At 50.2% G+C, this 26,601-nt stretch overlaps 2 protein-coding genes across 3 annotated transcripts; both read right to left on the bottom strand.

Moving 5' to 3' along the window:
- Nucleotides 1-1,707: 1,707 nt before the first annotated feature.
- Nucleotides 1,708-7,385, bottom strand: SUPT4H1 (suppressor of Ty 4 homolog 1 (S. cerevisiae)). Of its 2 annotated transcripts, none has more exons than XM_012648459.1 (5): nt 7,216-7,385; nt 6,560-6,666; nt 3,013-3,068; nt 2,686-2,739; nt 1,708-2,084 (listed from the first exon to the last, which is right to left on the bottom strand). In XM_012648459.1, exons 1-5 carry the CDS (start codon nt 7,282-7,284, stop codon nt 2,017-2,019), a joined length of 354 nt encoding a protein of 117 aa, XP_012503913.1. In that variant the 5' UTR covers nt 7,285-7,385; the 3' UTR covers nt 1,708-2,016. The 2 variants fall into 2 exon arrangements, with proteins under 2 accessions (XP_012503913.1, XP_012503914.1); XM_012648460.1 differs by having other exon boundaries at nt 1,988-2,084; nt 7,270-7,307.
- A 1,980-nt stretch (nt 7,386-9,365) lies between these two features.
- RNF43 (ring finger protein 43) lies at nt 9,366-25,078 on the bottom strand. The gene is made up of 8 exons (XM_012648462.1): nt 24,958-25,078; nt 18,597-18,671; nt 18,357-18,488; nt 17,625-17,729; nt 15,755-15,916; nt 15,135-15,237; nt 12,432-13,787; nt 9,366-10,243 (listed from the first exon to the last, which is right to left on the bottom strand). Exons 2-8 carry the CDS (start codon nt 18,663-18,665, stop codon nt 10,200-10,202), a joined length of 1,971 nt encoding a protein of 656 aa, XP_012503916.1. The 5' UTR covers nt 18,666-18,671; nt 24,958-25,078; the 3' UTR covers nt 9,366-10,199.
- Between the last annotated feature and the right edge of the window lie 1,523 nt (nt 25,079-26,601).

Raw genomic sequence — 26,601 nt, 5'->3', positions numbered from 1 at the left:
AGTGGAGGATGGGACTCTGGCACCTTCCTGCCTGTCTGGACTGCTATGTGGCACCACATGCGGGTTCAAGGCCAGAGAAGGCAAAAGAGCTAACACAGAAGCAGCTCCCAGGCAGAACTCACTTGGTCGTCGGTGGAATCCAGGCACAGCAACAGGCCACCCCGCCCCCACAACCATCATCTTTCGCTTCCTGTAAGACTGACAGTTAGAGCACAGCTCAGTGTGGGGCTAAGGCAGACTGAGTGTGGTTATTTGTGCACACCTCATCTTGCCTCCCCTCCCCACAAATGTTTCCATTCTCACAAAGCAGCCACGTCCGGGTCAGACACCCAGGACAGCAGCTGGGGCTTTCCAAGGGACTTTTTCAGAAAGCCAGTGAAAGTTGGGTGTTGGCTGCACAGCCTGGGCACTCTTGCTGAAATCTACTTCTCCTGCCCCCCCCCCCACCACCAGGATGCAAGCTCTAGCCTGGCAGAGGTGCTTTCAGATTGAAATTGAACAGAAATCACCACCCAGGGAGCTCTTTCAGTTTGCAGGGATGGGGAAATTCTTGTAAAACTCAGTTTGGAATTGGGGTTATCAGACTATTCCCTCAGAACTTTCAAGGTATCAGAGAAAAAGGTTCTGGTTTGCAGACCTGTGGGGGATATGAGCAGCGTGGCCAGTCCCAGGCTCCTTTCCATGGGCCTGCAAGAGGAAAGGAAGAGGGGACAGACACTGGAGTCAAGTCGGCATCTCTCTTCCTTCCCACACACTCCAGGCCACAGGTAACAACAGAAATTGACTCAATAGCAACACCAGGTGGCTGAGAGACACAAAGCCCTAGTACAGGCACCTCTGCTAATGAGTCAGAGCTCACCCTGCAGTGTGGTTCTGGGCATTTCCCTCCACTATTTTGGCTGACTGTACAATTATTATATATGTTGAAAAATTACCAATAAAAGGAGAGCATATGAATTTTACCTTCTATAAGACTTATGTTATAAAATTTTCATATTGCTTCATTTCTATAATCACAACAATCCTGAGGTAAACAGGCAGGGTGTAATCATTGCCATTTTACAGGTGAACAAGAAACTCAGGGAAATCAAAATGGGCACACTAACAGGATTTCTGTAGAAATTTAAGTAAATGAGAATTTACGGTGAATTGTTTTATTCTAAAACACATAACTCATCTTGGCCAATAATGTGACATTACCTAAGGCCCCCTACTAGGCTAGAGCAGAAAAGGAAGGGCCCACCTGCTATGAAGGCCCAAAGAGAGGCAGAACAAGGCTACTTCGCAGCCACCTAAGCCCTGAGGGGCTCCAGTTAGAAGAATGTGAAATGTAAGTGGCCCAAGGTATAAGAACAATAAAAAGAAAATAGAAAAAGAAGGAAAAAAAGAAACAGTAAACATGGTTAAGAGGCAAAGGGCAACAAGAAGCCTTAGGATTTCTTCAAGAGACACAGCTGTGCCAAGTCTAGAGGGCAGGAGAACACAACCACTAGACACCGGGATTTCCAGGCTGATGGGGTTACCTAGCCTGAGGACAGCAAACCTTCCAATGAACCAAGAAAGCACATTAGAAAGGGTGTACCCCTGCAGGCTCAGAGACAGATAGCAGGGAGCAAAAGGGCCACTGCTGCTCTGAGAAGGTGCCTACAAGGCAAGTAAGCTCTTATTGTGCCCAGCTAAGAGAAAGGGAAGGAGGCAAGGCATATGTCATGGCCTTAAGAATTTTCTAGAGGTTCATATTTATTGGCATTTGATGTATAGTCCTACCCACGGGCAAGGGTGTAGCCCTGGACTATGGGTAGGAAAACCAGCATCCTACTCTTCCCTCAATTCAGTCTCTGTGAATCCACCAACCCAAATCCCTCCCACCTCTACCAGTAGTCCAAAGATAAAAATGGCTCAGGGACATGATGTGCTGCTCTCTTAACAGTCTGCTAAGTCTCAGAGTTGGAGGGTGGGGAGTATCTGAAGTTCTGCCCATTTATTCAGCAAAGATGCTGGCAGCCCTGCATCTTGCTAGGTCTTTATAGCTGTGTCTCTGGATTTGTAGGCCACTCCTCGACTTTTCAGCTCCCGCACGATTCCTGTGGTAGGAAAAGAAACAGCTCCATGAGGGAAGATTCAGAAGGATAAGATAGGTCCCTCAGCTGCCACCTTGAAGGGGGCTATAAGCAAACTGGAGTTCCTAGACTGCTCATCAATAGTCCCACTTGGTTCGCTTGTTAACCACAAAGGATCCAGGCAAGTGTTTAGCAAACAATGACATGGTAAGAATGAGAAGAAAAAGAGGGACATGTGTAGTCATCAAAAGCAAAGGTTCCAGGCTGGGTGCCGTGGTGTGCCTATAGTCCCAGCTATTCAGGAGCTGAGAGGATCAGTTGAGCCCAGGAGTTCGAGTCCAGCTTGGGTAACATAGCAGACCCTGTCTCTAAAATAATAAAAAATAAAATAAAAACAAAAAGAGCAAAGATTCTGAAGCCAGAATGCCTGGGTTCTAATCCTGACTCCTCACTTACTAGCTGGGTGACCTCGGGCAAATTTTTTAACCTCTCTGTGCCTCAGTTCCCTCATCTGTAAAACGCAGAACCTCACAGAGTTGTGAGGACTGGCGTTAATTCAGATAAAGGACTTCCACAGAGATTGGTACAGTAAATGAACGCTGGCTGTTATTATGATTATTATTACCTTGGGGCAGGCGACCAGTGACTGACACCGCATACACACCTGGCTTAAAGTTACCTGAGAGAGAAGAGAGGAGATTGCAGTGGGAGTGAGTTAAGAGTAACAACCACATGGAGGCTTAAGCTAAAAATGGAAGAAGTGCTGCAACTCCAGAAGTGCCATCACTTCTTTAGGCCACAAGTGTTAAATGACAAGACACAGGACACTGCTTCTTTGCCTTTCCTACAACCCCATCTTTATCACCCTACTGATTTAAGCTCCCCCACTGGATCTGAGGGACAGTAACAACACTACAGCCAGGCCAAGGTAAGGAGAAAGGGAGACACTTACTGACTCGCTGCCACTTGGAAACCCAGCTGTCCTCTGGACTCATCATGGCAATGATTCTAGGGAGGGAAAAGAAATGGAGAGTCAGCCTGAGCATCCCCTGCTGGAGAGGAGGGAGACCAAGGGAGGTGCTCAGCCAGCACAACGGTTCTGAGAAGAAACCTAGGAAAAAGCCAAGTATTGAGTCTCCACTGGAAGGCAGGGAAAACCGAGTTCTAATGCTAGGAAGGGGTTGACTCAAAGCTACTACTGACAAAAGTCCTTCATCCTTTACTGCCAGTCATCATCTCCCCAAAATTATTTCACTAGTCTCAAAAACCTCCTTAGCTACAGACTCCCTAGGAAACGGGACAGCTTGAACACTAGAAGGCCAATACTACTGATTACAACTAACACAACCACTAGGGGGATGGGGCCTAGTGCAAAGGGGACGGTGTGTCAAAACAATGGCACCTACCAGAAGTCACTTAGACTTGGCTGAGCTGTGCAGCCCAAAGTACATATGGGGACTCCTCTCAGAATTTCATCAGTAAGATGAAACTCAAAGGTTGAGATATACATGAAAAACACTTAATACAGAGTAGGCACTAAATAAGCATTAGCTTTCCTTATTACCCTAATAGTCCTTCCCAGGTAGCTGATTCCAGAGGACCAGTAACAAGGATATTCAAGGGTTAAGCATCAGGGTCATTTCTGTCACTTACACATTCAATCAAATGCTTATTGATTGCCTATGGTGTCAAGTCTATTCTGAGCACTGATATTTATGGATTGCCTCTTTCATACCCATCTCCTCTTCTCTTGGCAACAACCTTGGATTGTTATTTGAAGAGACTCCCATCCCATCCGAACCCTACATTCTCAGCCGTGTGCTTTAAGTGGAACTGATTCTACCTCCAGAGGTGACAAGTAGGATAACAATAGCCCCTTGGCCCTGCAGACTGATGTGGAATAGGCAAGTTAGCAGGCCAATCTTCTACCCACAAGTAGATTCTTCTCTGTCTGTCACAATCTATCTTTCTAGCCTTAGAGTCCTTGTTACCCAATCTTATGATTTATCCTAAACAGAATTCCCACTGTTCTCCAAGCATACCCTATTTTTTCCCACCCCTTGCCTTGCTCCAATCACTTTCTTTATTTGGAATGTTCTTTCTACCTATCTCTCACCTCAACTTCCTTAAAAATCCCATACTCCTCTCTTAAGAAGAAAGTGCCATCTCCTCCACTTCTGGTTGAGGTCATCCAGCCCTCCTCTAACCTTTGGCTTTTTATTTGCCAACTCATTAAGACCAAATATGCACTAGAATATACAAATAATTCCTACAACTCAACAAAAAAACCAAACAACCAGATTCAAAAATGGGCAAGGAATTTGAATAAACATTTCTCCAAAGATACAAATGGCCCATAAGCCTGAGTTGTTCAACATCACTAGTAATTAGGAAAATGCAAATCAAAAACTACAAATTGTCACCCATTAGGATGGCTGTTGTGTTGGCGAGGATGGGGAAAAACCAAAACCCTTGAGCACTGTTGGTGGGAATGTAAAATAGTACAGCCACTATGGAAGACTTGACAGTTCCTCAAAAAATTAAACATTGATACTCCAGCTTGCTTTTGATAAAAAATATTAAACATCAAATTACCATATGATCTAGCAATTCCACTTTTGGATGTACAGATGATCTTCCCTTTATGATTTTTCAATTTTATAATAGTACAAAAGCAACATACATTCAGTAGAAACCGTTTTCGAATTTTGATCTTTTCCTAGGCTAACGATACGCACAGGAGTGATGCCAGGCAATGGCAGTGAACCACAGTTACCAGTCAACCACACTAACGTAAGGGTTCTGAGCACATTTAAGGTAGGCCAGGCTAAGCTATGATGTGTGGTAGGTTAGGTGTATTAAATGCATTTTATACTTACAATGTTTTCAACTTACAATGGGTTTACTGGGTCATAACTCCATTGGGGGTTGAGGAGCATCTGTATCCCCAAAAGAACTGAAGGCAAGAATTTGAACAGATACTTGTCCGTTCACATTCATAGCAGTATTATTCACAATAGCCAAAATGTGGAAGCAAGCCAAGTACCCATTGATGGATAAATGGATAAACAAAATGGGGTATATAAACATACAACGGAATATTATTCAGCTCAAAAAAGGAAGGAAATTCTGACACATGCTGCAACATGCACTCTGAAGATATCATGCTAAGTGAAAGAAGCCAAACACAAAATGCTACATTTACATGAGGTACCTGATCAAATTCAGAGACAGAAAGAATGGTGGTTGCCAGGGGATAGGGGGAGGAGGGAATGGGGAGTTAATGTTTAATGGATACAGATGAAAAAAGTTCTAGAGATGGATGGTGGTGATGGCTGTACAACAGTGTGAATGCCACTAAACTATACACTTAAAAATAGTTAAAATGTCCACTGTTATACATATTTTACCACAGTTTAAAAAAAACCCTAATATACAAAAACTTAACACTGTATCTCTCTTACTAGAAAGTATTTCATTGTGTAACTCTTGACATCTCTACGCTATTTTACCCACAGAAGGGAGCGGGAGTCCCTTCATTCATTTGCTGGCATTGAATGGTACTGTGCTAACAAATAAACAAAGGCACTAGAGTATCTGAGTGTGCACATGCATGTGTAGAAAGTAAAGGTTCCATACCAACATCTTTTTTGCCCAATCCTTTATTCTTCCCTAAAGGAAATCAAAAAAGGAATGGTGTTGGCCCACTCTGAAAGAACATAAGCAAGTACTCAGTTTGAGCCCAGTGTATATATAAACCCTTAATCGGCCTACGGGCCAAAAGAAACTTAATAGCACCTGTTTAACCTCTAAACAATACCTTCCTCTGGCACCTACCTTGGGGAAAGAGAAGTGAGACCTGACCACTTGAGTTCCTCCGGTTTCCCCTTCTCCCCACTGGACAATCTTACCAAGGAAAATTTTTCTTGTTATACCTCTTTGAGATACCTAAAAGCATTGGCTTTGGGGAAATAATCTACCACTACTGTACCTTCCCTTCCCTTCATTTTCAAAAAAGATCTTCGTGCATTCAACAAACATTTATTAAGCATCTACCACCTTCTAGGCACTGTGCCAGGTAGTGATACATAAGATAAACAGTCTCTGCCATCAATGACCTGACAGTCTAGTGAAGCAGTGTTCAATGGAAATACAATAAAAACACACATCATTTTAAATTTTCTAGCAGCCACGTTTAAAAAGAGTAAAGGCAAAAAGACGAAATTAATTTTGCTATTTCACATCAAAATTAAGATATTTTACATTGTTTCTCATGCCAAGTCTTTGAAATCTGTTGTATGTTGTACACTTAAAGTACATTCTAATTTGGACTAGCCACATTCAAGTGCTCAACAGCTACTGTACTAGATGCATAGGACTAACATGTCTCAAAATAACTGTTGAGACCAACTAGGTTATGATCTTAAAAGCCTGCCCCACATTTACTTTTTGAGGTGGGGTGATGCAGAAGTGAATGATGGACTCTGAAAGGGGCTTACCCATCAAAGGAAGAGCTGGTGCAGTCGTATACCATCTCTCGGTTACCCTTCATCTGTAAGTATGCATCGCAATTGTCACAACCGTCGTATTCAAACTGGTCTATGGTCTGGTAGGGGGGGAAATATGAAAAGGAGAAGTAAGCATGAACAAGTCCAAAAGAAAAAGTATCTCTGCAATTCTCTGACCTGGTCAACCTCTTGGTTCCCTATGTAGGCTTTGTCTCATCAGGTCCCCCACCTGCTACTCCTAAAGGTCCATTCTTAAGTTCCACGCTCATACTCCCTCCTCTCTCGTTCCCAATTCCGTTTTATCTATTCCTTTCTCTAGTCTCCTCAGGGTCAGGCACCCTCTCGGCTCCGGATCTCCCCCCTCCTCTGACTCCCCAGTGTCTTTCGGCTCCAACATCTGTTAAAGGGCCAGACATGTGCTAAAAGGTGACGATTCAAAGGCATGTTAGACCGCCCGTGCCCTCTGCTGCAAGACCTGTCCGCGTTCCTACGACACAAACAATGGCCTCCTTCGGTTTCCCACTCCCCCCACCACCTCCTGGAGTCGGGGACCTTACTTTCCCCTTCGCTGTGCCCCAGCCCCGTTCCACCCTCTTTCCCCCACCTTGGTCCCCCAGCGCCCCTACAACCAGGTCCCCGACGGACACCTTGACCAGCGAACACAATAAACAAGCCCGCAGATGCCGCAGGTCCTTCGGTACCGTCTCTAAGGCCATCTTCTCCGACAGTAAGAACAACAGCCAGGAATACTGCCACGGCTTCCTCTCTCGCCGGAAGTAAACAGCTCACTACCCAGAATGCCCGCCACTTCTGGCGCCTCAGATTTCCTCTTCCGGTGTGGGAGGGCACCGGCACCTCCCCCCGCCCGAGGAGATGGTTTCTCCCGCCGGGGAGGCGGGGCGGCCGGCAGCCACCTGGGCAGGCGGTAGGGTGCAGGGGGCGGCCGTTGGGCCCGTCAGCGGTCCCCGTGGGGGCGGGGCGGGCTGGCTGGCGCATGCGCGGGAGCGCGCCGGGCCGGAGCCGGAGCCGGAGCCGGAGCGCCGCGGCGCGGGCTGTTTGATCTAGGCTGACGCCGTCCGTTGCCAGATAGCCGAGATTCTTTTGTCTCCCCGTTTTACAAGCACTGGGGCAGTCGCTGGACTATCTCCACAGAGACATAAAGCAAACCCAGGGACACCCCTCCTTCCTAACTGCGAGACCACTGTAGGGTTTCCATTTGCCGTCCACAGGAATGCTGGCCTGTGGGCCGACAGCGGAAAAAAATGCATATTTAATTATTTTTTAAAACTCTTTAAGTATGTGTGCCCGTTCCAGCTGATAATTTATACTTTGTGCAGCTCTGAGTATTTAGACAGTTCCTTTACTAAACATCTGTAGGAGATTAGGTGTCCTTTAATTTTTTTTCTTTCATTTCACCCTGTAGAAAGCTAAATGCTTTGCTCAGTGGGTCACAGCTGGGGCCAGACAACCACTACCCCTACCAGACCTTTCCTGGAGAAGCAGAAGGGGAAATTGTGTGGTGCGAGGAGGAGAGCAAAGGCCCTTCGGGCCCTGGGGAATTCTTCGTACCGAAAAAGCACCAGCTCTCTCTGTCCTCACTCGCAATAGCCAGGTGTGTAGGCAGAACCTAGTCATTTGTGTTTGTCTGAATGGGAGCTCTAGGATATAAATAGTTTCAGGCCCTGCTGTTCTATCTTTGCATCACAGCCTCCTAATTGAAACTGAGTTTCTTCAAGGCAGGCCTACTTCTTGTTGCCGGTCCCATGCTGTGTTTAGATAGGTTCTGTGACTGGGGTTCGGATGTTTTCCACTTTAGAACATGTTTTTTATTTTCTGCTATCTCATGTAAACCCTGCAACAACTGTGGAGTAGGCCCATTTTATGGATGCAAAAAGTGAGGCACAGAGTATTTTGCCCAAAATCACAAAGTTAAGTCACTGAAGCATCGCAAAGTGAAGTGTGACGTGAATGGTACAATAACATGACTGAACCACACTGAGAATCCAGTCATACTTTCTCCTTCCCTGATCTCACTAAGCCATATTTTTAGGTACTTACAAACCAGTTCTTCTTGCCAAGCCCACTACTGTACCCTGTCCTTTCATAAATCAGAGCCTAGCCTCTGATATCAGAAATGAAGTTGTTACCATGAATGTCAGTCATGACAGAACAAAACCACGAGACCAGACCGCATTTGTGGATAAATATATTAGCAAATAAATACATTTTTCAACATAGTGCCTGATTCAAGCGTCTTTCTGTCTGCTTCAGATATAAATACCCATGTGGGTGCTTAGGTGCTATTCTCCCCCCCACCTGAGGGAAGAAGATTCCCAAGTGGGGTGCTGTGCCCACTTTGCCCCCACATTCACATTCCAAATGGGATAATGCCTGAGGGGCCAGCAGTGGTCAGCCTGCCCTGGGGTGAATGTCATCCTTTGGAGGCCCCTCAGCCCTTGCCCACTCAGTATTAGCTGCTCAGCCCAGACTTCCTGCTCCAGCTACACTCTCGCATGCACACGCTCCTGTGGGTCCCCGGCCTGTATGGCTTACACTGGGCAGCTGGGCTTCTGGGCCCTCCGGACCTAAGAGTCACACTTTATTTTTCCTTTGTTCTCTATCTCTGCTCTGAGACAAAACTTCTCCTAGAGAAGAACTCTTTGTTGTCCCCATTCAGCTGTAATCCTGCCTTTTTTACCTTCATTCCATCCTCTCTCTTCCCCGATCGAGTCCAGAAGAAATTCTCTCCTTTGGGACTTTGAGAAAGGAGACCTTCAAGGAGGAGTTTCTCCCTACCCGCTATCCCCACTCCCAAGCTCCCGAGGAACTGGGGCTGCTGGATCGCAAGGGAGTTTGAAGATCAGCAGCTTCATCCCAGGTTCTTCAAGGTGCTGGCCCCACCTCAGTGATAGAACTCCACACCTTGGCTTCCCAGAGCCTGCACTGTGACTTAATATAGTGGCTCTGACAATTTAAGAACCATTTAAGGATAAGAAGGGGGAAACATCCTCCATTATGCACCAAGGCAGATACTACCCGAAGAAGCTTCAGAGATCCCTCTGTTTAGGGCTCAGGGCTCACCTATGCTCCTGGTCCTTTTGGCAAAGAAGGAAAATGTTAGAGCTGGGGCTGCCCCTGATGTAGCAGCTTTACCATGGAGGGGCCAAAGCTGGTGTGCAAAGCTCAGCTGAGGAAGGAGGTGATAAGGGATCATGCATTCCACTGAACCCATTGGCTGGTATGAACATGAGGCCTGGAGACCTAGTAGAGCTGGGGGAAGGAGCAGCACCTCTGTAATACCTAGTTCCCATACCAAGCTTTCTGCCCTCAAAAAACTCAGCCTTCAAGGGATCCAGCCCACACATGCACACAGGCAGTAGCTGGTTGCCTGGCTGGACACAGACTTGTTGCACTGCAGATGTGTTCTGCAGACAAGGTCTAGAGCTGGGAGCAGGAAACAGCACCTCCCGCCCCCCCACCATCACCAGTCCTCTTCCAGTGCTTCCAGAAAGTGTGGCAAAAAGACAGGTGTTTGCCAAGGTCCTTTCTTTTCCCAGGAGCAGGACTCTGTGCCAGGTAGAGCCCAAAGTCATCTGGAGCACACTCTTGGTTGGAGCTAGGCCTGAGCATCTCACACAGCCTGTTCACACAGCTCCTCGAGCTCCTCCTCTGAGCCTGTATTTAGAGAGAGGAGAGGAAAGAGATCACTGAGGGTCAGGCCAAGCTCCTGCTTCTCTCACCTGTGGGAGAGTGTGGCTGGGATGGGAACACAGACAGGGAGGAGCAGGGAATATATCTGGAAAAGGTGATTAGACTGAAAGCTGAGAAGGCTTGTGTCCCAGTTGGACACAAGGGAAAGAAAAACAAACCTAGAGAAAGAGAAACGTATAGAGCAACCAGTGTGTTACTAATACTTACTATTCATTCATTCACCCAATAAATATTTATTAAGCATTCATTGTGAATTTGGCCTGTTACCATGTGCCAAATAGAAAAACTAAAAGAACAAGCCGGGACCTGATAAGCTCATAGGAGAGAAGGTGTGTATGCAGATGGCTGTGATGCCAGCAGGACAGCGGTCATAAGAGATGCAGCAAGGAAGGGGAGGGACCATGTCCAAGTGCAGCAATCAGGAAAGGCTTCCCAGAAGTCGGAAATAAATGAGCTGGCCCTGCAGGAATAGGCAATAACTGGATTTATGGGAATAGGGAAAGCAGGAGGACATTCTGGGCTTCAGGCACTACAAGAAGTATTTACCCAATGTGGCTAAAGCATGGGGCAGGGGAAGGGAAGGGAAAGAGTGGAAAATAAGGCTGGGGAGGAAAATGAGTGGAAAATGGAGGCTGGCTGGTGTTGGAGCCTTGAAGGCCAAAGCAGGTTGGAGTTTTCCTTATTGTGGACAAAACAGAACATTTGAAGATTTCTGGACAGTTTACTGTAAAGCAGACAGTTTACCTGGCAGCAGTGTGGAAGGTAGGAGGGCAAGGGAGCCGTGCCGTACAACTCCCTGGGACACAACACTGGCTGTGCGGCACCCAGCCTCCATGGCCTGTAAGAGGGAAGGGAGAGCGGGGGGCTCCAGCGGGGCCATCAGTTCTGCATTTGAGGGGGATGTGATAAAGCTAGCAGAGATACAGTTAACATAACATGACCCTGACTGGAGGTAAGCAGCAAGGAAAACAGAGGCTCTGACACTAGTTCTGAGTTTGGGAGAAAAGGGCGGTGGTGTCTGTTGCAGGCAGCACTGAAAATACACACATGACAGGTCCAAACAGAATCGTCAAACACATGGACAAGGCTCACATCACATGGCTGTATGAAAGCAACTGTCTGCCATACTGTAACTGTTTGCATGCCTGTCTCTCCACGGACAGGGGTCTCCTGGTTGGCAAGTTCCACATCCCCAGAGCCTAGCCTGGAACCTAGCACAAAGCAAGCATACAGTCAGAAAGAAAAAAGGAGGGAGGGAGGAGGGGGGAAATGAATGAAGAAATGAATGAATGAATACTAGCAGCTCTCAAGTCCTGCCTGTAGCATTCCTGGACTGTGAGGTCTTATATTTAGAACCTTTGGGTCCGCTCCTGGGATGGAAGGGGTCCTCCCAGCTATGGCTGCAGACAACGAGCTATGCTGTCCACACAATGGAAGAAGATGGGGCAGGGTGGGAGGCAGAAGGCCCTGGGAGGGGAAGAGGAGTATTTGGGCAAATAAATACCAAGTTAAAGCTAAGAATTTACATTATCGCCATGGGTTATAATACAGGGATACACTGAGTCCCCAGGAAAATGAGGTCGGTCTTATTAATAAAGGCGCTTGGAAGGGATGTCCTACTTGTTCTTTGACCACAAGGGAAGAGCAGAAAAGCTAAGGACCCACAGAGCTGCTGGAAACCACCTGTGGTTTCTGAATATTTCTCATTATTCACGTAGCTCTTCTCATATGTCCTAGTAACATGGTTATCTGTAATTATTTCTCTTATAAGAGCATGCTCTCCCCGAGCAACACTTCTTGGCCTTCTTTGTATCGGGAGCTAACACTGAGCTGTGAGCATTGGTAGAGCTGTGCATGTGGGAGCTGCAGCCCCAAACGACCCCAAGTGCCTTTCTGATGCCTCAGCCACACTAGTATGTCCCCTGGGACCTCCCTGTGATCTGCCAACTAAAGGGGTAGCACCTGGCAAAGCCAGGGTGTTCCAGTGCTCCAGCCAACATGCTATGCTGTGCTGCTGGTTCAATATTTTGAATGTCTCCTCTGCTGTATCCTTCTCAGCTTCCATCAACCCCTTGTTGGCTGACTTCACTTTCTTGCAAGGTCCAGCTCCAGTCTCCCCTCCCTACCACATCTGCTTCCCCTGAATACTTACCAGGCTGGGCTGGCAGCACCTGGCAGTGTGGGTAAGGGCATGGCCTGCCTGCTGGGTTGTCAGAACTCCATTCAGAAAGCCCCTCCCCAGGCGGGTGTGGTCCCAGGGACCCGCGTGGAGTCAGACACAGCCACACTGGCTGTGAATTTGAGTAACAGGGGCCTGGAGCTTCTGGTAACAGCCTCCTGTCCAGGCCTGGAGGTCCGAAGATCAACGGGTGGGCCTCTGGGGACCAGGAATATGCCAGGCTGGGGCTATAATGGGGAAAAATCTGGCAAGCTGGGTGCACAGTCAAGTCCTGGGGCCGAGAGGCTGGGGTGGGCTCCGAGAGACCACCCCGCCGTTTCCTCTGCGGGTGTCGGGCAGAGAGGCTGGATTTCTGTAAGTTGAAGAGACGGCTGGGACTGGGGCAGGGGCTGGAGGCTTCAGCTGGGCCAGGGGCAGGCTCAGGGAGGGCCCTGGGCCATTGTGGGTTGGGGAGCTGCCCTGAAGGGGCTGCTGGGCTGGATCTGATGACTTGTTGATCAGGAGAAGGTGGTTCTGGCTGGGGCTGTGTCCGAGGAACAGCAGGCCTGGACTGCAGGACCCCAGTTTCTGGGCCAGGCTTCCTGCCATGCCACTGGAACCGCTTTTTATAGTGGTGGTGCCGGTGGCGGTGATAGTGGACATGGCTGGAAACCTCGGTTTCCCCTGTGGGCACCACTGAGTCCAAGGAACGGGGCCGAGAGGCTATGCTAGGCTGCATCTCCTCCCTGTGCGGATCCCCTTCAGGGCTGCAGTACACCAGGGGGTCAAAGTCACTGCTCAGGGAGCTGCGGAAAGTAGAACTGCTGCCGTGGATGCCTTGCAGGCTGATGTCTGTGCAGTTGACCACTGAGTCACTGGAAGAGCCATGACAGGGCCCTGAGCTGGAGTCACTGGCTGGCCCATCTGCCAGGTATCCACTGCGTTCTGTGCAATAGCTTTCTCCAGATCCACTGCTGTCGTGAGGTCTGGCCCGGCGTGGGGGCCCTGGGCAAGGCGTGGGGTGCTGGGAGGTGCATCGGAGGCGACTCGGCCCCCAGCCCTGTGCATAGGGGTGCTGGGCCATTGCCAGGCGCTGCTGCTCGCCTGAAGCCCGGGGATGTACAGCTCTGGGGAGGCGGTGGTGCCGAGCGCCCATGCCTGGCTCCTGGGACGGTAGGTAGGGACCAGGTCTTGGGGGCCGAGCCACTGCACTCTGGGAAGGGCCCATCAGGTAGGCAGCAGGAAGGTGGTAGTGGGCATGGCCAGGATGCTGGCGAATGAGGTGCAGTCTCCGGCCTGGTTCTTGGTAAGATCGGGAGGGTCCCAGGGACTGAGGAAATGAATCTCCCTCTGGAAAAAAGAACCGAGAGCACAGGTGTTTGACTCCACAAACCTATGGAGAATGCATTCAGAAGTGTGTGGCTGTAGCTAACCTGTTTGGCTCTGTATAGCTGTGAGCCCAGAGTTTGGGGGACCAAGGACATCCTCATCTGCCTGTGCCCTGGGACTCCCTTAGTCGGGCTGTCTGCCCCGAGAGTCCCACTGTACGTGTCAATCCGCGCTCCTCCCACCAGCCATTTGGGGCTCTTTCACCCAGGGCCACTCCTCACCCACATGGCACCTCTGGGTGAATTAGAAAAAGGTTCTCTTTCCTCGAGATATTTATTTCACTTTCACCTTTTAGAAAACTGTCATAATATACTGATTTTGTTAGAATAGGATACTTTATTGCCAGAAAATTGGAATAATAAATATACGAGTCACCCAGAGTTAGAATCAACAAAGCTGTCACAAATTTTTTTTTTTTTTTTTTGCTGTTGTTGTTTGAGACAAAGTCTCACTCTGTCACCCTGGCTAGAGTGCAGTGGCGTCATCACCACTCACAGCAACTGCAAACTCCTGCAATCCTTCTTCCTCAGCCTCCCAAGTAGCTGGGACTACACAAGACAGCACCACCACGCCGGCTGATTTTTTTTTTTTTCACCTTTAATAAATTTAAGGTATCCATAAACTGGCCATCCCGACTCACCCAAACTGTACATTTGAGAGCTCAATTAACCCTCTCTTTTTGCGAACTGGAGATGTGAAGCCCAGAGAGGGTTAGCACTTTGCCCAAGGTTACACAGCACTTCAGGGACAGATCTTGACTCCAAACGCCCCGGCATGCCTACAGCCTCCCGCCACTGGCAGTCCGGGCCCCAAATCCGGACACGCGACCCTCACCTTCCCGGGGCTGATTACAAGGAGAGGAGACCAATGGCTGGGGGGAGCGGCAAGATGCCCTCAAGAAAGGCCCTCCCGCTGCGGGCGGCGAAGGGCGCTAGGGGATCCCGCGGCCGCTGCCAACACGCGAACGACCAGGCCGCCGGCTGATTTTTATATTTTTTGTAGAGACATGGTCTTGCTCTTGCTCAGGCTGGTCTTGAACTCCTGACCTCAAACAATCCTCCCACCTCGGCCTCCCAGAGTGCTAGGATTACAGGTGTGAACCAGTGCACCCGGGCACAAAATGATTTTTAAAATAATAAAGGAGTCTACACTGTGAGCAGCCCTCTCCCCCAGGAGAGGTACTCTTAAGCAGTGCACAGCTTAAATGACTATCATGGCAGTTCTGCTTTCTCTTTTCCTTTCCCAGAGGGAAGCCACGTTCTAGGCCAGCCTGCCTGCACACAGGGGAGTCCTTGGCCCACCTCCTACCTACGATGTTGAACATGCAGAGGGGGCAAGTCCGGTGCTGATGTAGCCAGGGGTCCACGCAGGTGCGATGGAACTCATGGAGGCAGGAAATGACCCGTAGCTCCTGGAGAAAAAAGGGGGTTTCTGTAGCCACAGAGTGGCCAGGAACCAGGAGACTCCCCTGATTTCTTCTGGCCTCTCCTGCTTGCTATCACCTACTTGCAGATGACCTCACAGTAGAATAGAAAAGGTATAACCTTTGGTAACAAGCTGGATTTTGCACTTAGCTGCATGACCTTGGACAAGTTTCTTAATAGATAGTTTCCTGCTGTAAAATGAGGATAAAAAACTAATCTACCCTCATCCTTCACTGCCATGGGGCTAAAATGAGATAGCGCCTCTAAAGCACCACTGCAGCCTGGCACATGGTACACTCTCAACAAACAATAGTGCTCTTTCACTGACAGGCCAGGAAAGTGACCAAACCTCAGGGCGATCCCCTGCTTTGGCCCCACGCAGGACACACAGGACACAGATGTAGCCAGGGCTCCCATACCAGCCCTAAGCCTGCCCACGCCCACCCCAGCTTCAATCTCCTTCCCTTGTGTGGTCAACGAGGTGGACCACAAGGCCAGCCTTACCTGCCCCTCAGAGAACTCCTCCAGGCAGATGGCACACACGGGGGCTGAGCTGCAGCTGCTACCTGAGTCTGGCCACTCCACCTGGGCCCTCCTGCAGCTGGCCTGGTACCTCCTGGTGGCCAGCTGGCTGATGGCCCAGGCTGTTCGCTGCTGCAGGGGATCCTGGGTGGAGGAGCGGTGCTCAGAATGGGAGAAGGGCCCCTCTTCCCTGACCCCTGGACCCCAGACTGGACTCAGTTCCCCATCACTCAGTTAGATCACACAGCCAATTGACCACCCCTGGGAGTTTGTCTTCTTGGAGCTCACACATGGTTCTGCCAAGCAGGCCAAGCCCTCCCAGCCCACCCACCTGCTCATACCGTTAGCTTTCTTCCCTGATAACCCATGAGAGGAACTTTTTATCCAACTTCTGCTTGACATCTCAACTTGGACATCTAATAGGCACATCAAACTTAACATGCCCCAAATCAAACTCATAATCCTATTATCCTGCCCCCAACTACACCCCTGTACTCTCCCAGTCTTCCCCATTTCAGCAAATGGCAATTCTCCTCTTTTAACTTCTCAGGCCAGAAATCTTGGTGCCATCCTTGACTCTTCTGTCTTCACACCCCACAATCAATCGATTAGTAAACCTGTTGGTTTACTAATCAAAATATACCCAGAAACTATTTCTCACCATTTTCACTGCTACCTCCCTGATCCAAGCTACCATTACTGTCACCCAGATACCTGTAATAGCCTCTTATCTGGTTTCTGTTTCCAGCTTCGCTTCCCTGTAGTCTATTCTTATTATAGCAGCACACGAGATCATGTCAAAATGTAAGTCAGATCATGGTGCCCCTTCTCTCAAAACACTCCAATGGCTCCCATTTCACCCAGAGTAAAAAATAAATTGCTTGAACAGTCCAACACAAGTGGGGCCCCACCTCTTACTCCACCCTCTCTCTCACTCTATTTCAGCCACATAGCCTTCCTGCTGTTCCTTGGATGTGCCAGGTATACTTCTGCCTCAGGGCCTTTGCACCTACTGTTCTGTTTTGATCACTTTCTCCCCAGACACCTGTGCATATCACCCCCCTCACCCATTTAAGGTCTTTGCTGTAATGTCATCTTTTCCATGCAGCATTCCCTGGACTTGCTGTTAAAAATTAACCCTGTCCCCTTGCATTCCCTCTCCCCTTTGCAATTTTTTTTTTTTAGAGACAGGATCTCACTCTGTTGCTCAGGCTGGAGTGCAGCAGCACAATCAGAGCTTACTATAGCCTCAAATTTCTGGGCTCAAATGATCCTTCTGCATCAGCCTACTGAGTAGCTAGGACTACAGGTGCATGCCTCCATACCCGGCTAATTTTTAAATTTTTTGTAGAGGTGGGGTCTTGTTATGTTGCCAAGGCTGGTCTCAAACTCCTGGGCTCAAGTGATCCTCCTGCCTCCGCCTCCCAAAGTGCTGGGATTACAGGCATGAGCCACCATGCCCAGACCCTTTTGAAATTTTATTTTTCTCTGTAGTACATACCACCATCTAAAATACTATACATTTTACTTATTTGTTTATTGTCTGTCTCTTCTCACTAGAATGCAATCTCCTTGAGGGTAGAGGTTGTTGTCTTTGTTCACTGTGCTTACTCCTGCAACAGTGCCTGACTCATAGTGGGAGCTCGGTATATTTACTGAATGAATGAATGACTGAATGAGCAATATGGGGAGAGGCGGCTGGAAATCAACACAAACAAATGCGGGGGTATTTAGATGTAAACTGTTTCACGGGCACAAGGGAACGCCTGCCTTCCTCATTTTCTTCTTCCTGCTCTCCACCCTCCCACTTACATACACACATCCACCCCTCCCAGAGAGCCCACACGCTCACCGGCCTGCTGTGGCAGGGGCGGCACCGGATGCGCAGCACCGAAGCCAGGATGACCACGAAGATGGTGCCCACCACCGTCAGGAGGATCCACACGTCATAATCTGGCTGGGGGAGTAGAGGGAAAGAGTCATACTTCTGGAAGGAGTGGGGCCTACTTGGGAGGAAACACAGGAGCCCAGGAGACACACACAGACAGCTGGAGGTTCCCTTGGAAACATCTACTGAGGGGATGAGGTGGGGAAGAACATGGGAGTGGGATTAGGGGGCCCTCTCTGCCCAAGGTCACTGGCAGGAGAGGATCCTCCAGGTGTCAGCTGTGAGAAGTACTATCTGAAAACCTGTGTGCTGGGGAAAAAGAGACAGGGACCCCTCTGCCAGGTGTGAGCTACCTGCCAGTGAGCAACTGGGTGAGGTTCCTCGCCAGTAGAGAAGCACCAAGCAGGGGTCAGGGGTCAAGGTGAGGGGCCAGGGTTTCATTCTGGCTCTGCCATCCCATGCCATGAAACCACAGTGCAGAAAACAGCTTTAGAACTCATCTGGCTCCATCTGTTCATTCTGCAGAGGAGGCTCAGAGAGGAGGAGAAACTTGCCCAGAGGCACACAGCTGGTGGGTGAAGTTGGACTAGAGGGTTTCGCTCCAGGAGTCTAAGGGCTTTTGATGGGAGTTGCCATGGGACAAAGTCAGGGTGAACTCAGGTGCTGGGGCAGGGTCCAGAGGTCTGATGCGCTTACCCAGGCTGGGGGCTCCTTCAGCTCAATCCTCACGTGCGCCTTTCGGTTCTTGTACACAAACTCCATCAGCTTCTCGGCGTCATTACCCCAGATCAACACCACCGGCCAAGTCAGCCCCAGGGGCTGCTGCAGCTGCAGGAGGGAATGTGTCCACAGGGCTTCTGTGACTTCCCCCTGCCCTGAAAACTTTATCTTCCTCTGTCTAGCCCCCTCCTCCAACACGCAGATGGCCCTGGGTACCTGCTCAGCAGCAGCTCGATCCTCAGTGATGTCGAAGAGGACAGCACTGGCTCCTCGCTCGCCCGCCATCCGTGCCTGCAGACACACGGCAGAGTTTCAGCCGGAGTCAGAGAAGGACACGGCCCACCCAGGGCCCACCCAGTCTTAGCTCCTCACACATCCATCCCCTTCTAGGATTTTGTACACACTGCACCTCTGTATACTCAAATATATATATGTAGTAAGGCGTCAGTGGGTCTAGGATCCCCTGTCCTGCCCCCTGAGCGCACCAAGGCCCCACTGTCTCCAAAGGGTAACATTCAGTCTTTCCTTTTGCAATGAAACAAACCCTTAGCAAGGGTTTACTGGGTGCCAGGTGGTGGACCTGGCTCTAGGGCTAAGGACAAATAAGCCACGGCCCCTGCTGCCAGGGTTCAGTCGGTCTGCCTTCACTAAGAGGCATGAGAACAAAGAGGAGGGAGTGACCAGCACCCCTGGGAGGACAAAAGAGAGGAAGAGGGGAGAGCAGAGAAGTAGAGAGCTCCTTCACAATGGACCTGGGATTTCTAGGCCCAGCCCTGCCTCACAAGAGGAGCCTGCAGGACGTCTCCCCAGCTCAGGCAAGGTTCCAAGAGCCTGGGACCCTGCTCTCACCTAAGGCCCCCATGGCAAAGCCCCAGCCTCAGCCCATCTTGTGGACTCTCTCTCTGCCACACTCCAGTTTGCCAACTCTTTCTCTGGCTCCGGTTCAAGGACTTAGAGAAGTCTCTCTCCAGTGCTTTACCCCTTCGTCCTCTCCCCTAGGGTGGCATTAGAGACTTGAGTGGGGAGGATCTTGAGGGGCTGTTCCCATAAAGACACAACCGTGTATCTGTGCCCATGCGTGTTCACCCTGTGCCCATGCGATTCTGCTTCCCCACCAGCAGACCTGGGGAAGCAGAATCGAGCCAACCAAGCAGAGGAGATAGCAGAGCCAGAAAGAGATCAGAAGGCAGGAATCTAGGGGGTATGTGTGTGGGGGCAGGAGAGGGAGATAAGAGCTGAGGGTGGGGTGGAGGCACAACGGCTAACAACCAACAGACACTGAGGGGCTGCTCCTGGCCTTGGTGGCGGGTCTCCTCGCCCAGCACAGCCACTCTCCAGCCTTCCTGCCCAGAGCACAGCTCATCTTGTAATGGCAGCAGGCTGCAACCTCACACCCCTAGGGCCCCTGCTGAGACTCTGGGGTCTTCTTGCAGGCAGTGAAGGAGTTAACTCTTCTGCAAGTGGTGGTGGCAGCGAGAAGAGTCAGTGCTGGGACTTACTCACACTCTCAGCACTTTGATCTCTGCTTGTCTTCCCAGGGAGAGCCTGTCGGGGCACGTCTCCTGCCAGGCAGGCTGGGAGCAGCTCCTTGCTCCCGGCTCCCTGCTCCCACTCCCCAGGCAGTGGCAGGGCCCAGGGGGCCCCTCAGAACCCACCGCCTGCAGGCAGGGGAGCTGGAGGAGGGCCTCACTTTGGTCAGGAGGGTAGCTTTCCTCTTCCTTTCCTTCCTCCTCCAGAAGCTGGGCTGGGCCCTCTACCTGCACCTAAGCCGGGCCTAGGACCAGGTTTATCTAACTGACCGGAAACTCACAGGACTCCAGAATGGAATTGCTGAAGAAACGGAGAGGTCATATCTTCCATCTTCCCCCACCCACTTCTGCCCAGGAAGTCCACCCCACCTAGGCTATTCCAGGCAGGTAGAAGCTCTCCAATCTTCAGAGCCCTCCATGTGAGGGTATGGGAAAAGTACCAGGGGAAAAGGAATTCGTGGTAGGGAAATCCTACTGGTAATCTCACATTCCAGGGACTTGGCCAAGGGGTAGCAGAGGTCACCCAGTAGTCACAGAATTCGGATTCCCAGGCCACAGGCTTCCCATTCCCAGAAGAAGAGCCTGGGCCCACCTGGGAGAGCATAAAGGAGGACAAAGGCTTCCTTCTTAGGAGATTTTCTTACTTCCCCACCCCTCTTGCTTTGAAGGATTGGGGTAGGAACAGTGGAAAGCAATTACCATGACATTCAAACACCCCGGCCCATTACAGCCCATAATTACAAAGTAGTAAAAGTGATCAAAGAGCCCAGAGAGTTGGCCAACGGGAAAACAAACAGGACTTTCAGGCAGTGGGTTCCTGCATCCAGAGTTCTAGGAATAAGAAGCAAGATCTGGGGACAGATGGAAGCCCAATCTGGGGCTACTCATGCCTCCTGTCCACCTGCACCCAAGAAAGTAGGAGGCAGAGAGAACAAAAAAGTGTTTCCAGACTGGAATGTGAAGGGCAGAGAGAGTGTGGGCAGGCCGTCAGGACAGGAAGACCGGGCTTTAGAAAGACAAGCCAGAGATCCTTCTGGAAGCTTCAGAGTCAGCCAGCCCTAGGGGCAGCAAGCTCTGTGGCCCCTAGCAGCAGGAGCCATTACAGAGAGTGGTGAGAGTGAGCTGAGATTCTGTCTCTTACTCGCTGGGCTCACTGGTCAGCTGCGGCACTTCTCTGGGCCTTAGATTTTCCTCTCCTGACCACAGTCTCTGTATATTTCCTGGTCATCAAAAACTGAGCACCTACTGTGCCCAGGGCACCAAGCCAGGGAAGGCCAGGCCCTCCAAAACAGCTCATAATCTAGTTGTGGAGACAAGGCACATACGTAACATTATAGTGCTGGTAACAACAGCCTGGAGCACAAATGAATGGAACAGACAGTAGTTTCCAAAGCTTTTTTCACTTCAGAATGCCCTTCCCTTCACTGTTCCCTCCACCAACACACACAGGTCTGACACAAATCTTCAATGGGCAGAGGTATCCCCTGGTGGGAGGGAGGAAGGAGGGAGAAGAGATATAACCTGTACTGAAATACACTCTGCCTAGACGGCCTAAGTTTGAATCCTGGCTCTGCTCTCAATTATTAGCTGTGAGACTTTGGGCAAGTTACTTAACTACTCTGTGCCTCAGTTTTCCTTTCTGTACAATAAAACAATAATAGGACCCACTGCATAGGGTAGTTGTGAGGACTACATAAATTAATCCATGTAAAGTACTTATAGTAGTGCCGGGCATATAGTAAGTGTTCCTTAATTATTAGTTACTATTATATCAACCATTACTATGTGCTTTGCATATATGATTTCATTTACTCCTCACAACTCTACAAGACAGTCATCAGCCCCACTCTTGAGGGGAGGAAACCGTGGCTCAGAGAGACTGCCCAGGGTCACCGGCTGGTAAGCAGTAGAGGCAGGATTCCCACCCAGGACTTTAGCCTCTGGGGTGCCTGCTCTTACCCACCAGGTAGTGGTCTCCACAGTGAGAGACTTGCACCCATCTGCTTGTCTCCAGATCTAGCTCCTTCCACCAGGCAAAAGGCCACTGTGCTAGTCCAGGCATGAGGTGATAAGGGCCTGGCTTATCACAGGGCGGCTGTGGAGCTGCTAATAAAGAAACAGAAACCAATCTGGGTGACTGCATGGGGGAGGGGCGGAGGAGGTAGTGGGACTGGTGACAAGAATGGAAGAATCCAGAATTATGATGAGGGTTTCAGAAAAGAACAAGAGATATAACAAGTGAAAGAAAAAATACCCCAACCTTGTTGGCCATAAAAGCATGGAATGAGGATTCCAGTGATGATGGCAGTTATGGTCACTGCAATCATTTATTGAGTGATTACCACGTGCTTGGCATAGAACTAAGGGCTTCCATCTGTACTGCCTCATTAAATCCCCATAACTACTTATAAGTCCCATTACTATTCTCCTTTTACAGATGAGGACACAGGCCTGGAGAGGTGGGCCAAAATGCCCACGTCACACTGAGGGGTGGTGGAGAAGCCAGGCTTCAAACCTGGGGCCATCTGGCTTGAGAGCCCCAGCACCCTCAATGGTAACAGTACCACTGACACCCATGGGAAAAGCCACAGCAGAGCTGCACGGAGTCAGTTGTCTCCAAACTTTTCCCCACCTGAGACCCCATCTTTTCCTTACACCTCCCATGAGCCTTCCATGAGCCATATTTTTTAAAAAAATATGTTCTACCAAACTAATTACATTTATTACATACGATTCATTTCCCTATGAGGTAACTTATATTAACACATTGAACTGACAGAATGACAACCAAAAGCAAAACCAAGAATTTTAGTTAAGCCTGTGAGATTTCTGGAATATTGGAGGTGGCTCAAAGACCCACATTACCATCCTCACAGCTGTCCTTTGAGCCAGGGGATTCCATACAGGAGCTGCGTGGCTGGTCAAAGGATGGGACCTGAGGGAAGACTGGGACCTGACCAAGTGGAAGCCCCCAGGGAACCAACCTAGGGCTCAGCAATTCCCACAGAGGGACGGGGAGAAGCCAGGCCAGGGGAAGCCAAGCAGTGCAGGGGAGGAAGCGAGGGCTGCGATCACAGGGCAAGCGCCAAGGCATTTCTTCCAAACCCTTAGCGGTTTTTGTTCTTGTGTTTGTTTTAGCTCAGGCACTGTTTGGCACTTGGCATACGTTATTTTCATCCTCACAGTAATCATGGGGGTAGGACGTAAAAGTCCCATTTTATGGTGATAGAAACAAAGTCCCAACCGGATTAAGTACCTCAAAGGGCACTGGCCACATGGTCCTCACCGCACAGTGTCTGTGTGTACCCATCTCCTCTCTCCTGCGGGAGTGTGGGCCTCCCGCGGGCAAGGAGAAGAGCTCTTGGGGATGCAGCCTCACAGTTTGCCACATGTTCACGGGTGTGGGAAATCATACATTGTTTTAAAAGAACAGCAGAAACTCTGGGAGGCAGAATTTTAGATATTTCTGTGAGCTTATTTATACTTTTCTGGAAAATGTCCAGAGTAATAGGTATATTTTTTAGGTATGCTTTTATAAGAGGTAAAGAGAACAGCAGAGATTCTCTGAACCCTTCTTCCTCCATCTCTCTCCCTCTCTCTCTCTCTCTCCCCCTACTCACACACTACCTAATGCAGAACAGGCACTGAGAGCTTGTTTACCAAATGAATAAATGAATGACATTTGCCCATATTTTGTTAAGGAGGGGAAATGAAATATCCAGAAGCAAGGCAGCTTCAGCCTAACAGAATTCTGCTGTCATTTGGGCCCCTCACAGCCTTGTGGAGACACCACTCTCTCCAGCTCCTCCAAGCATGTCCTGCCCCCACCCCCCATCTGCTTCCCACCACCCCTGGGGCCCCCTTCTGCACTGGCAGGGCCAGGCTAGGCGCCCGCTGGATGAGGTAAGAATCCTGCTGTTTCCTCGAGGCCCTCAGGAGGATCAGGGGATCCACTGAGATCAGGGCCTGAGTACAATGAGCCGGCAGAGGCTGGGGCTGTCGCTGTCCTCCCTTGCCACCTCCGGGAGCACACCCATCTGAGCCACACACACTCTAGCCACACGCTACACATGCGTTCAGTTTTCACAACTAGAATGGGAGGCAACAGGGAGATGAAAAGCCTAGGTTTGAGAAACAGACAGGGCTGGGTTCAAATCTCAGCTCTACCCCTTCCTAATCATGTCATCCTGGCAAGTTACCTAAGTTTTCTGATCCTCATTTGCCTCATATGTTAAATAGGGAACAATGTCTACCTTTCCTGATTATGGAAAGTAAATGCGATAATTATGCAGAGAATCTGTCCCATGTGTACCTGGCACAGCAAGCACACAGGAAACAGTCACTGTTACTAATAGTGAAAGCAGAGGTCACCCACGCAAAGGCTCACAGGGCCTGGGAGGCAGCAGGCCCAGGGGGAATGCAGCAGAGGAGGGGGGCAACCCCAGCCCAGCTCCCCTCGGTGGGCCACAGAAACGCGGGGCAAGTGCTGCCAGAGCTGCTGGGCTTTCTTTCATTCAGAGGAGTTGAAATCTGGATTTTTATCTGGATTTTTAAACATTTGAATTTTTTTAATGTGGCAACCACCACATTCAAATTTACATTTTGAAAAGTCATTGTGAGGGCTGAACACAGCCCGTCCGCAAGGCAAACCCAGTCTGCAACCTCAGAGGAAAAGCGTGAACTTCTTCAACGTGGGGACAATGGCTTCTCTTTCTGCTGTTCTTGCACGGTACTCGGGAAATGTTTCTGAAGATGGGAAGAACGCTTCAGTGGACCCCTCTTTGCTCTAGTGCTGGGCAGGGGAAGGGGCTCAGGAACTCCCAAGTTCCCCCCCCGCCAGGAGGGGGACCCATGCAGGATGAAGGTTAGGGAGTTCTGCTGGTACTGGTTGGGAGAAGGACAGAGGATGCGCTTCCACCTCCCTCAGACCGCCACGGTTAAAAACCCTGAGGGAATCAGACGCGTCACTCTCAGGAGGGCCCAGGGGCCTCTCACAGCCCAGAGCTGGGTGAAGCTCAGGGCATGTGTAGGGTCAGGTGTGAATCTACCTTGCTGGCCAGTGACAGGCAGGGGCGGGGGGCCCGTCGGGGACTCTCCAGCTTGACGATGCTGATGAATCCAGGCTCCAGATTGTCGTCATCGCTGGCATTGCACAGGTACAGAGGGTGGGACTGCAGACAGAGACAGACAGACTTGGGTTAGGGAGGCTCCGGGGAGCAGACGGAGCAAGCTGGGAGAGCCAAGCTCTTCTACATTGTTCCGGGCAGGTCTCCCGGTGCTATGAAAGAGTGAGCCTTATTACTGGATTGCCTCACAGTAAGCTAGTAAGCATTAGTTGTCATTCCAGGCATGCCGGGGCCAAGGATAAAGGTAGGTGGGGGCAGGTGTGAGGGAGGGTGTCCCAGATGGGCCTGAATGCAGAGCCTGCTGCAGGGCAGCTTTAACAACCCTAAGCCCTACTTTTCTAAACGGGCCAGGTACAGAGGGCTCCTCTCCTGGACCCAGCCTCTCTCACTTCCTGATCCTTCTACCTGTTCCCCAAACCCCACGCGTGTCTGCATCAGTGCTCTCAGGACATTGTCTTCCTCCTTGCTCCCCAGCGGGAGTGCTGGGTGCAGCTGGTGCTCCTGCCCCCTTGGGATGCGCCAGGCAGCAGCTGCCCTGCAAATTCCGCCCCTCAAGAGGCACAGCTCCTCTCGCTGGCGCTGCCTGGCTGCTCTGCCCTGTGCCCATCCTGGGATCAAGCAGGGTGCTGACGGGGAGAAGAGACTGTCTTGGGGTTGGGCTTGGCTGAGACTTAAGCTTTGAACAGCACAATTCCTAGGAGCTCATCCTGTCCCTAGAATGAAGCTGCTCAGCCGTCTGCTCTGAGGGTGTGGCAGGGCCAGTCCAAGGCCCTGTGCCTCTAAGCTCGGCTGCTGCCGAACAATGACTAAAGGGGAGGGGGCCAACGTGCGCTGGCAGAAATCCGAGGATCCCCCTCATCAAAGGGACGAGGCACTGCCTGACTGTAACTCTCTTCTCATTCAGGATGGGAACGGCCCCGTGAATCTGATTTTCCCTGCGTATACTGTCAGAGTGCTATGAGAACAGAGTCCGACTGACTTGGTTCCGGACAATCCTGTGGGGCAGGGACTCCTGTATGGTGGAAACTCAACACATGCCGGCAAGAAAGGGATTTCCTACTAGAGGGCTGCCCATGCTTCCCTCTCCCCACCGCTGTTGAAGCCGGGGGGACTTCCAGGGAGAACCAGCAAAGGAACCTGTGAGAATCTTGAATTTATAAAGATGTTTATGAGGATAATAAGGTCAATGATGGATTTAAAAGCACAACCATTTTCTGAAAGCAATTTCAGGCTATTTCTTTTCAATGTATCGCTGCAGTCCCTTGAACATAGTAGGTTCTCAATAAATACATACCACCTAGCTTTGAACTGTATCCTGTGAATAAAAATCTCTAGGCAGAGGGTGTTGAGATGGGGGGGAGTGCCACTCTTGCTCCCAGAATTTAAGGACTCCTAGTCTGGTGGTGATTAAGGTTTAGCGTGGGAGAAAGGTTATGCAGAACCTTTGTATCCAGAAAAAGGCTGGGGCATGAGGTTGGAACTGTTCTCACTTCAGTGAAGCTGTAGCCCCTATCTCAACAAGCTCCATTGGTCTGACCGTGCATCCAACCACGTATCCATTCATTT

The sequence above is a fragment of the Propithecus coquereli genome, unplaced genomic scaffold, assembly GCF_000956105.1.
Source record: "Propithecus coquereli isolate 6110/MARCELLA unplaced genomic scaffold, Pcoq_1.0 Scaffold285, whole genome shotgun sequence".
Classification (NCBI taxonomy): domain Eukaryota; kingdom Metazoa; phylum Chordata; class Mammalia; order Primates; family Indriidae; genus Propithecus; species Propithecus coquereli.
This window is presented reverse-complemented; position numbering and strand designations above follow the sequence as displayed.

Excerpts from the sequence above, each read along its gene's own strand:
- SUPT4H1 (XM_012648459.1), bottom strand. The coding sequence starts at position 7,284 with ATGGCCTTAGAGACGGTACCGAAGGACCTGCGGCATCTGCGGGCTTGT. Across the intron at positions 3,069-6,559 it reads ACCAGCTCTTCCTTTGATGG|AATCATTGCCATGATGAGTC; the intron begins GTAAGCCCCTTT and ends TTCCCTCCCTAG. Across the intron at positions 2,740-3,012 it reads TTCCAAGTGGCAGCGAGTCA|GTAACTTTAAGCCAGGTGTG; the intron begins GTAAGTGTCTCC and ends CTTCTCTCTCAG.
- RNF43 (XM_012648462.1), bottom strand. The coding sequence starts at position 18,665 with ATGGCGGGCGAGCGAGGAGCCAGTGCTGTCCTCTTCGACATCACTGAG. Across the intron at positions 15,917-17,624 it reads GCCCCTGCCACAGCAGGCCG|GATCCCCTGCAGCAGCGAAC; the intron begins GTGAGCGTGTGG and ends TCCTCCACCCAG. Across the intron at positions 10,244-12,431 it reads GGTGCTGCCAGCCCAGCCTG|GCTCAGAGGAGGAGCTCGAG; the intron begins GTAAGTATTCAG and ends CTCTAAATACAG.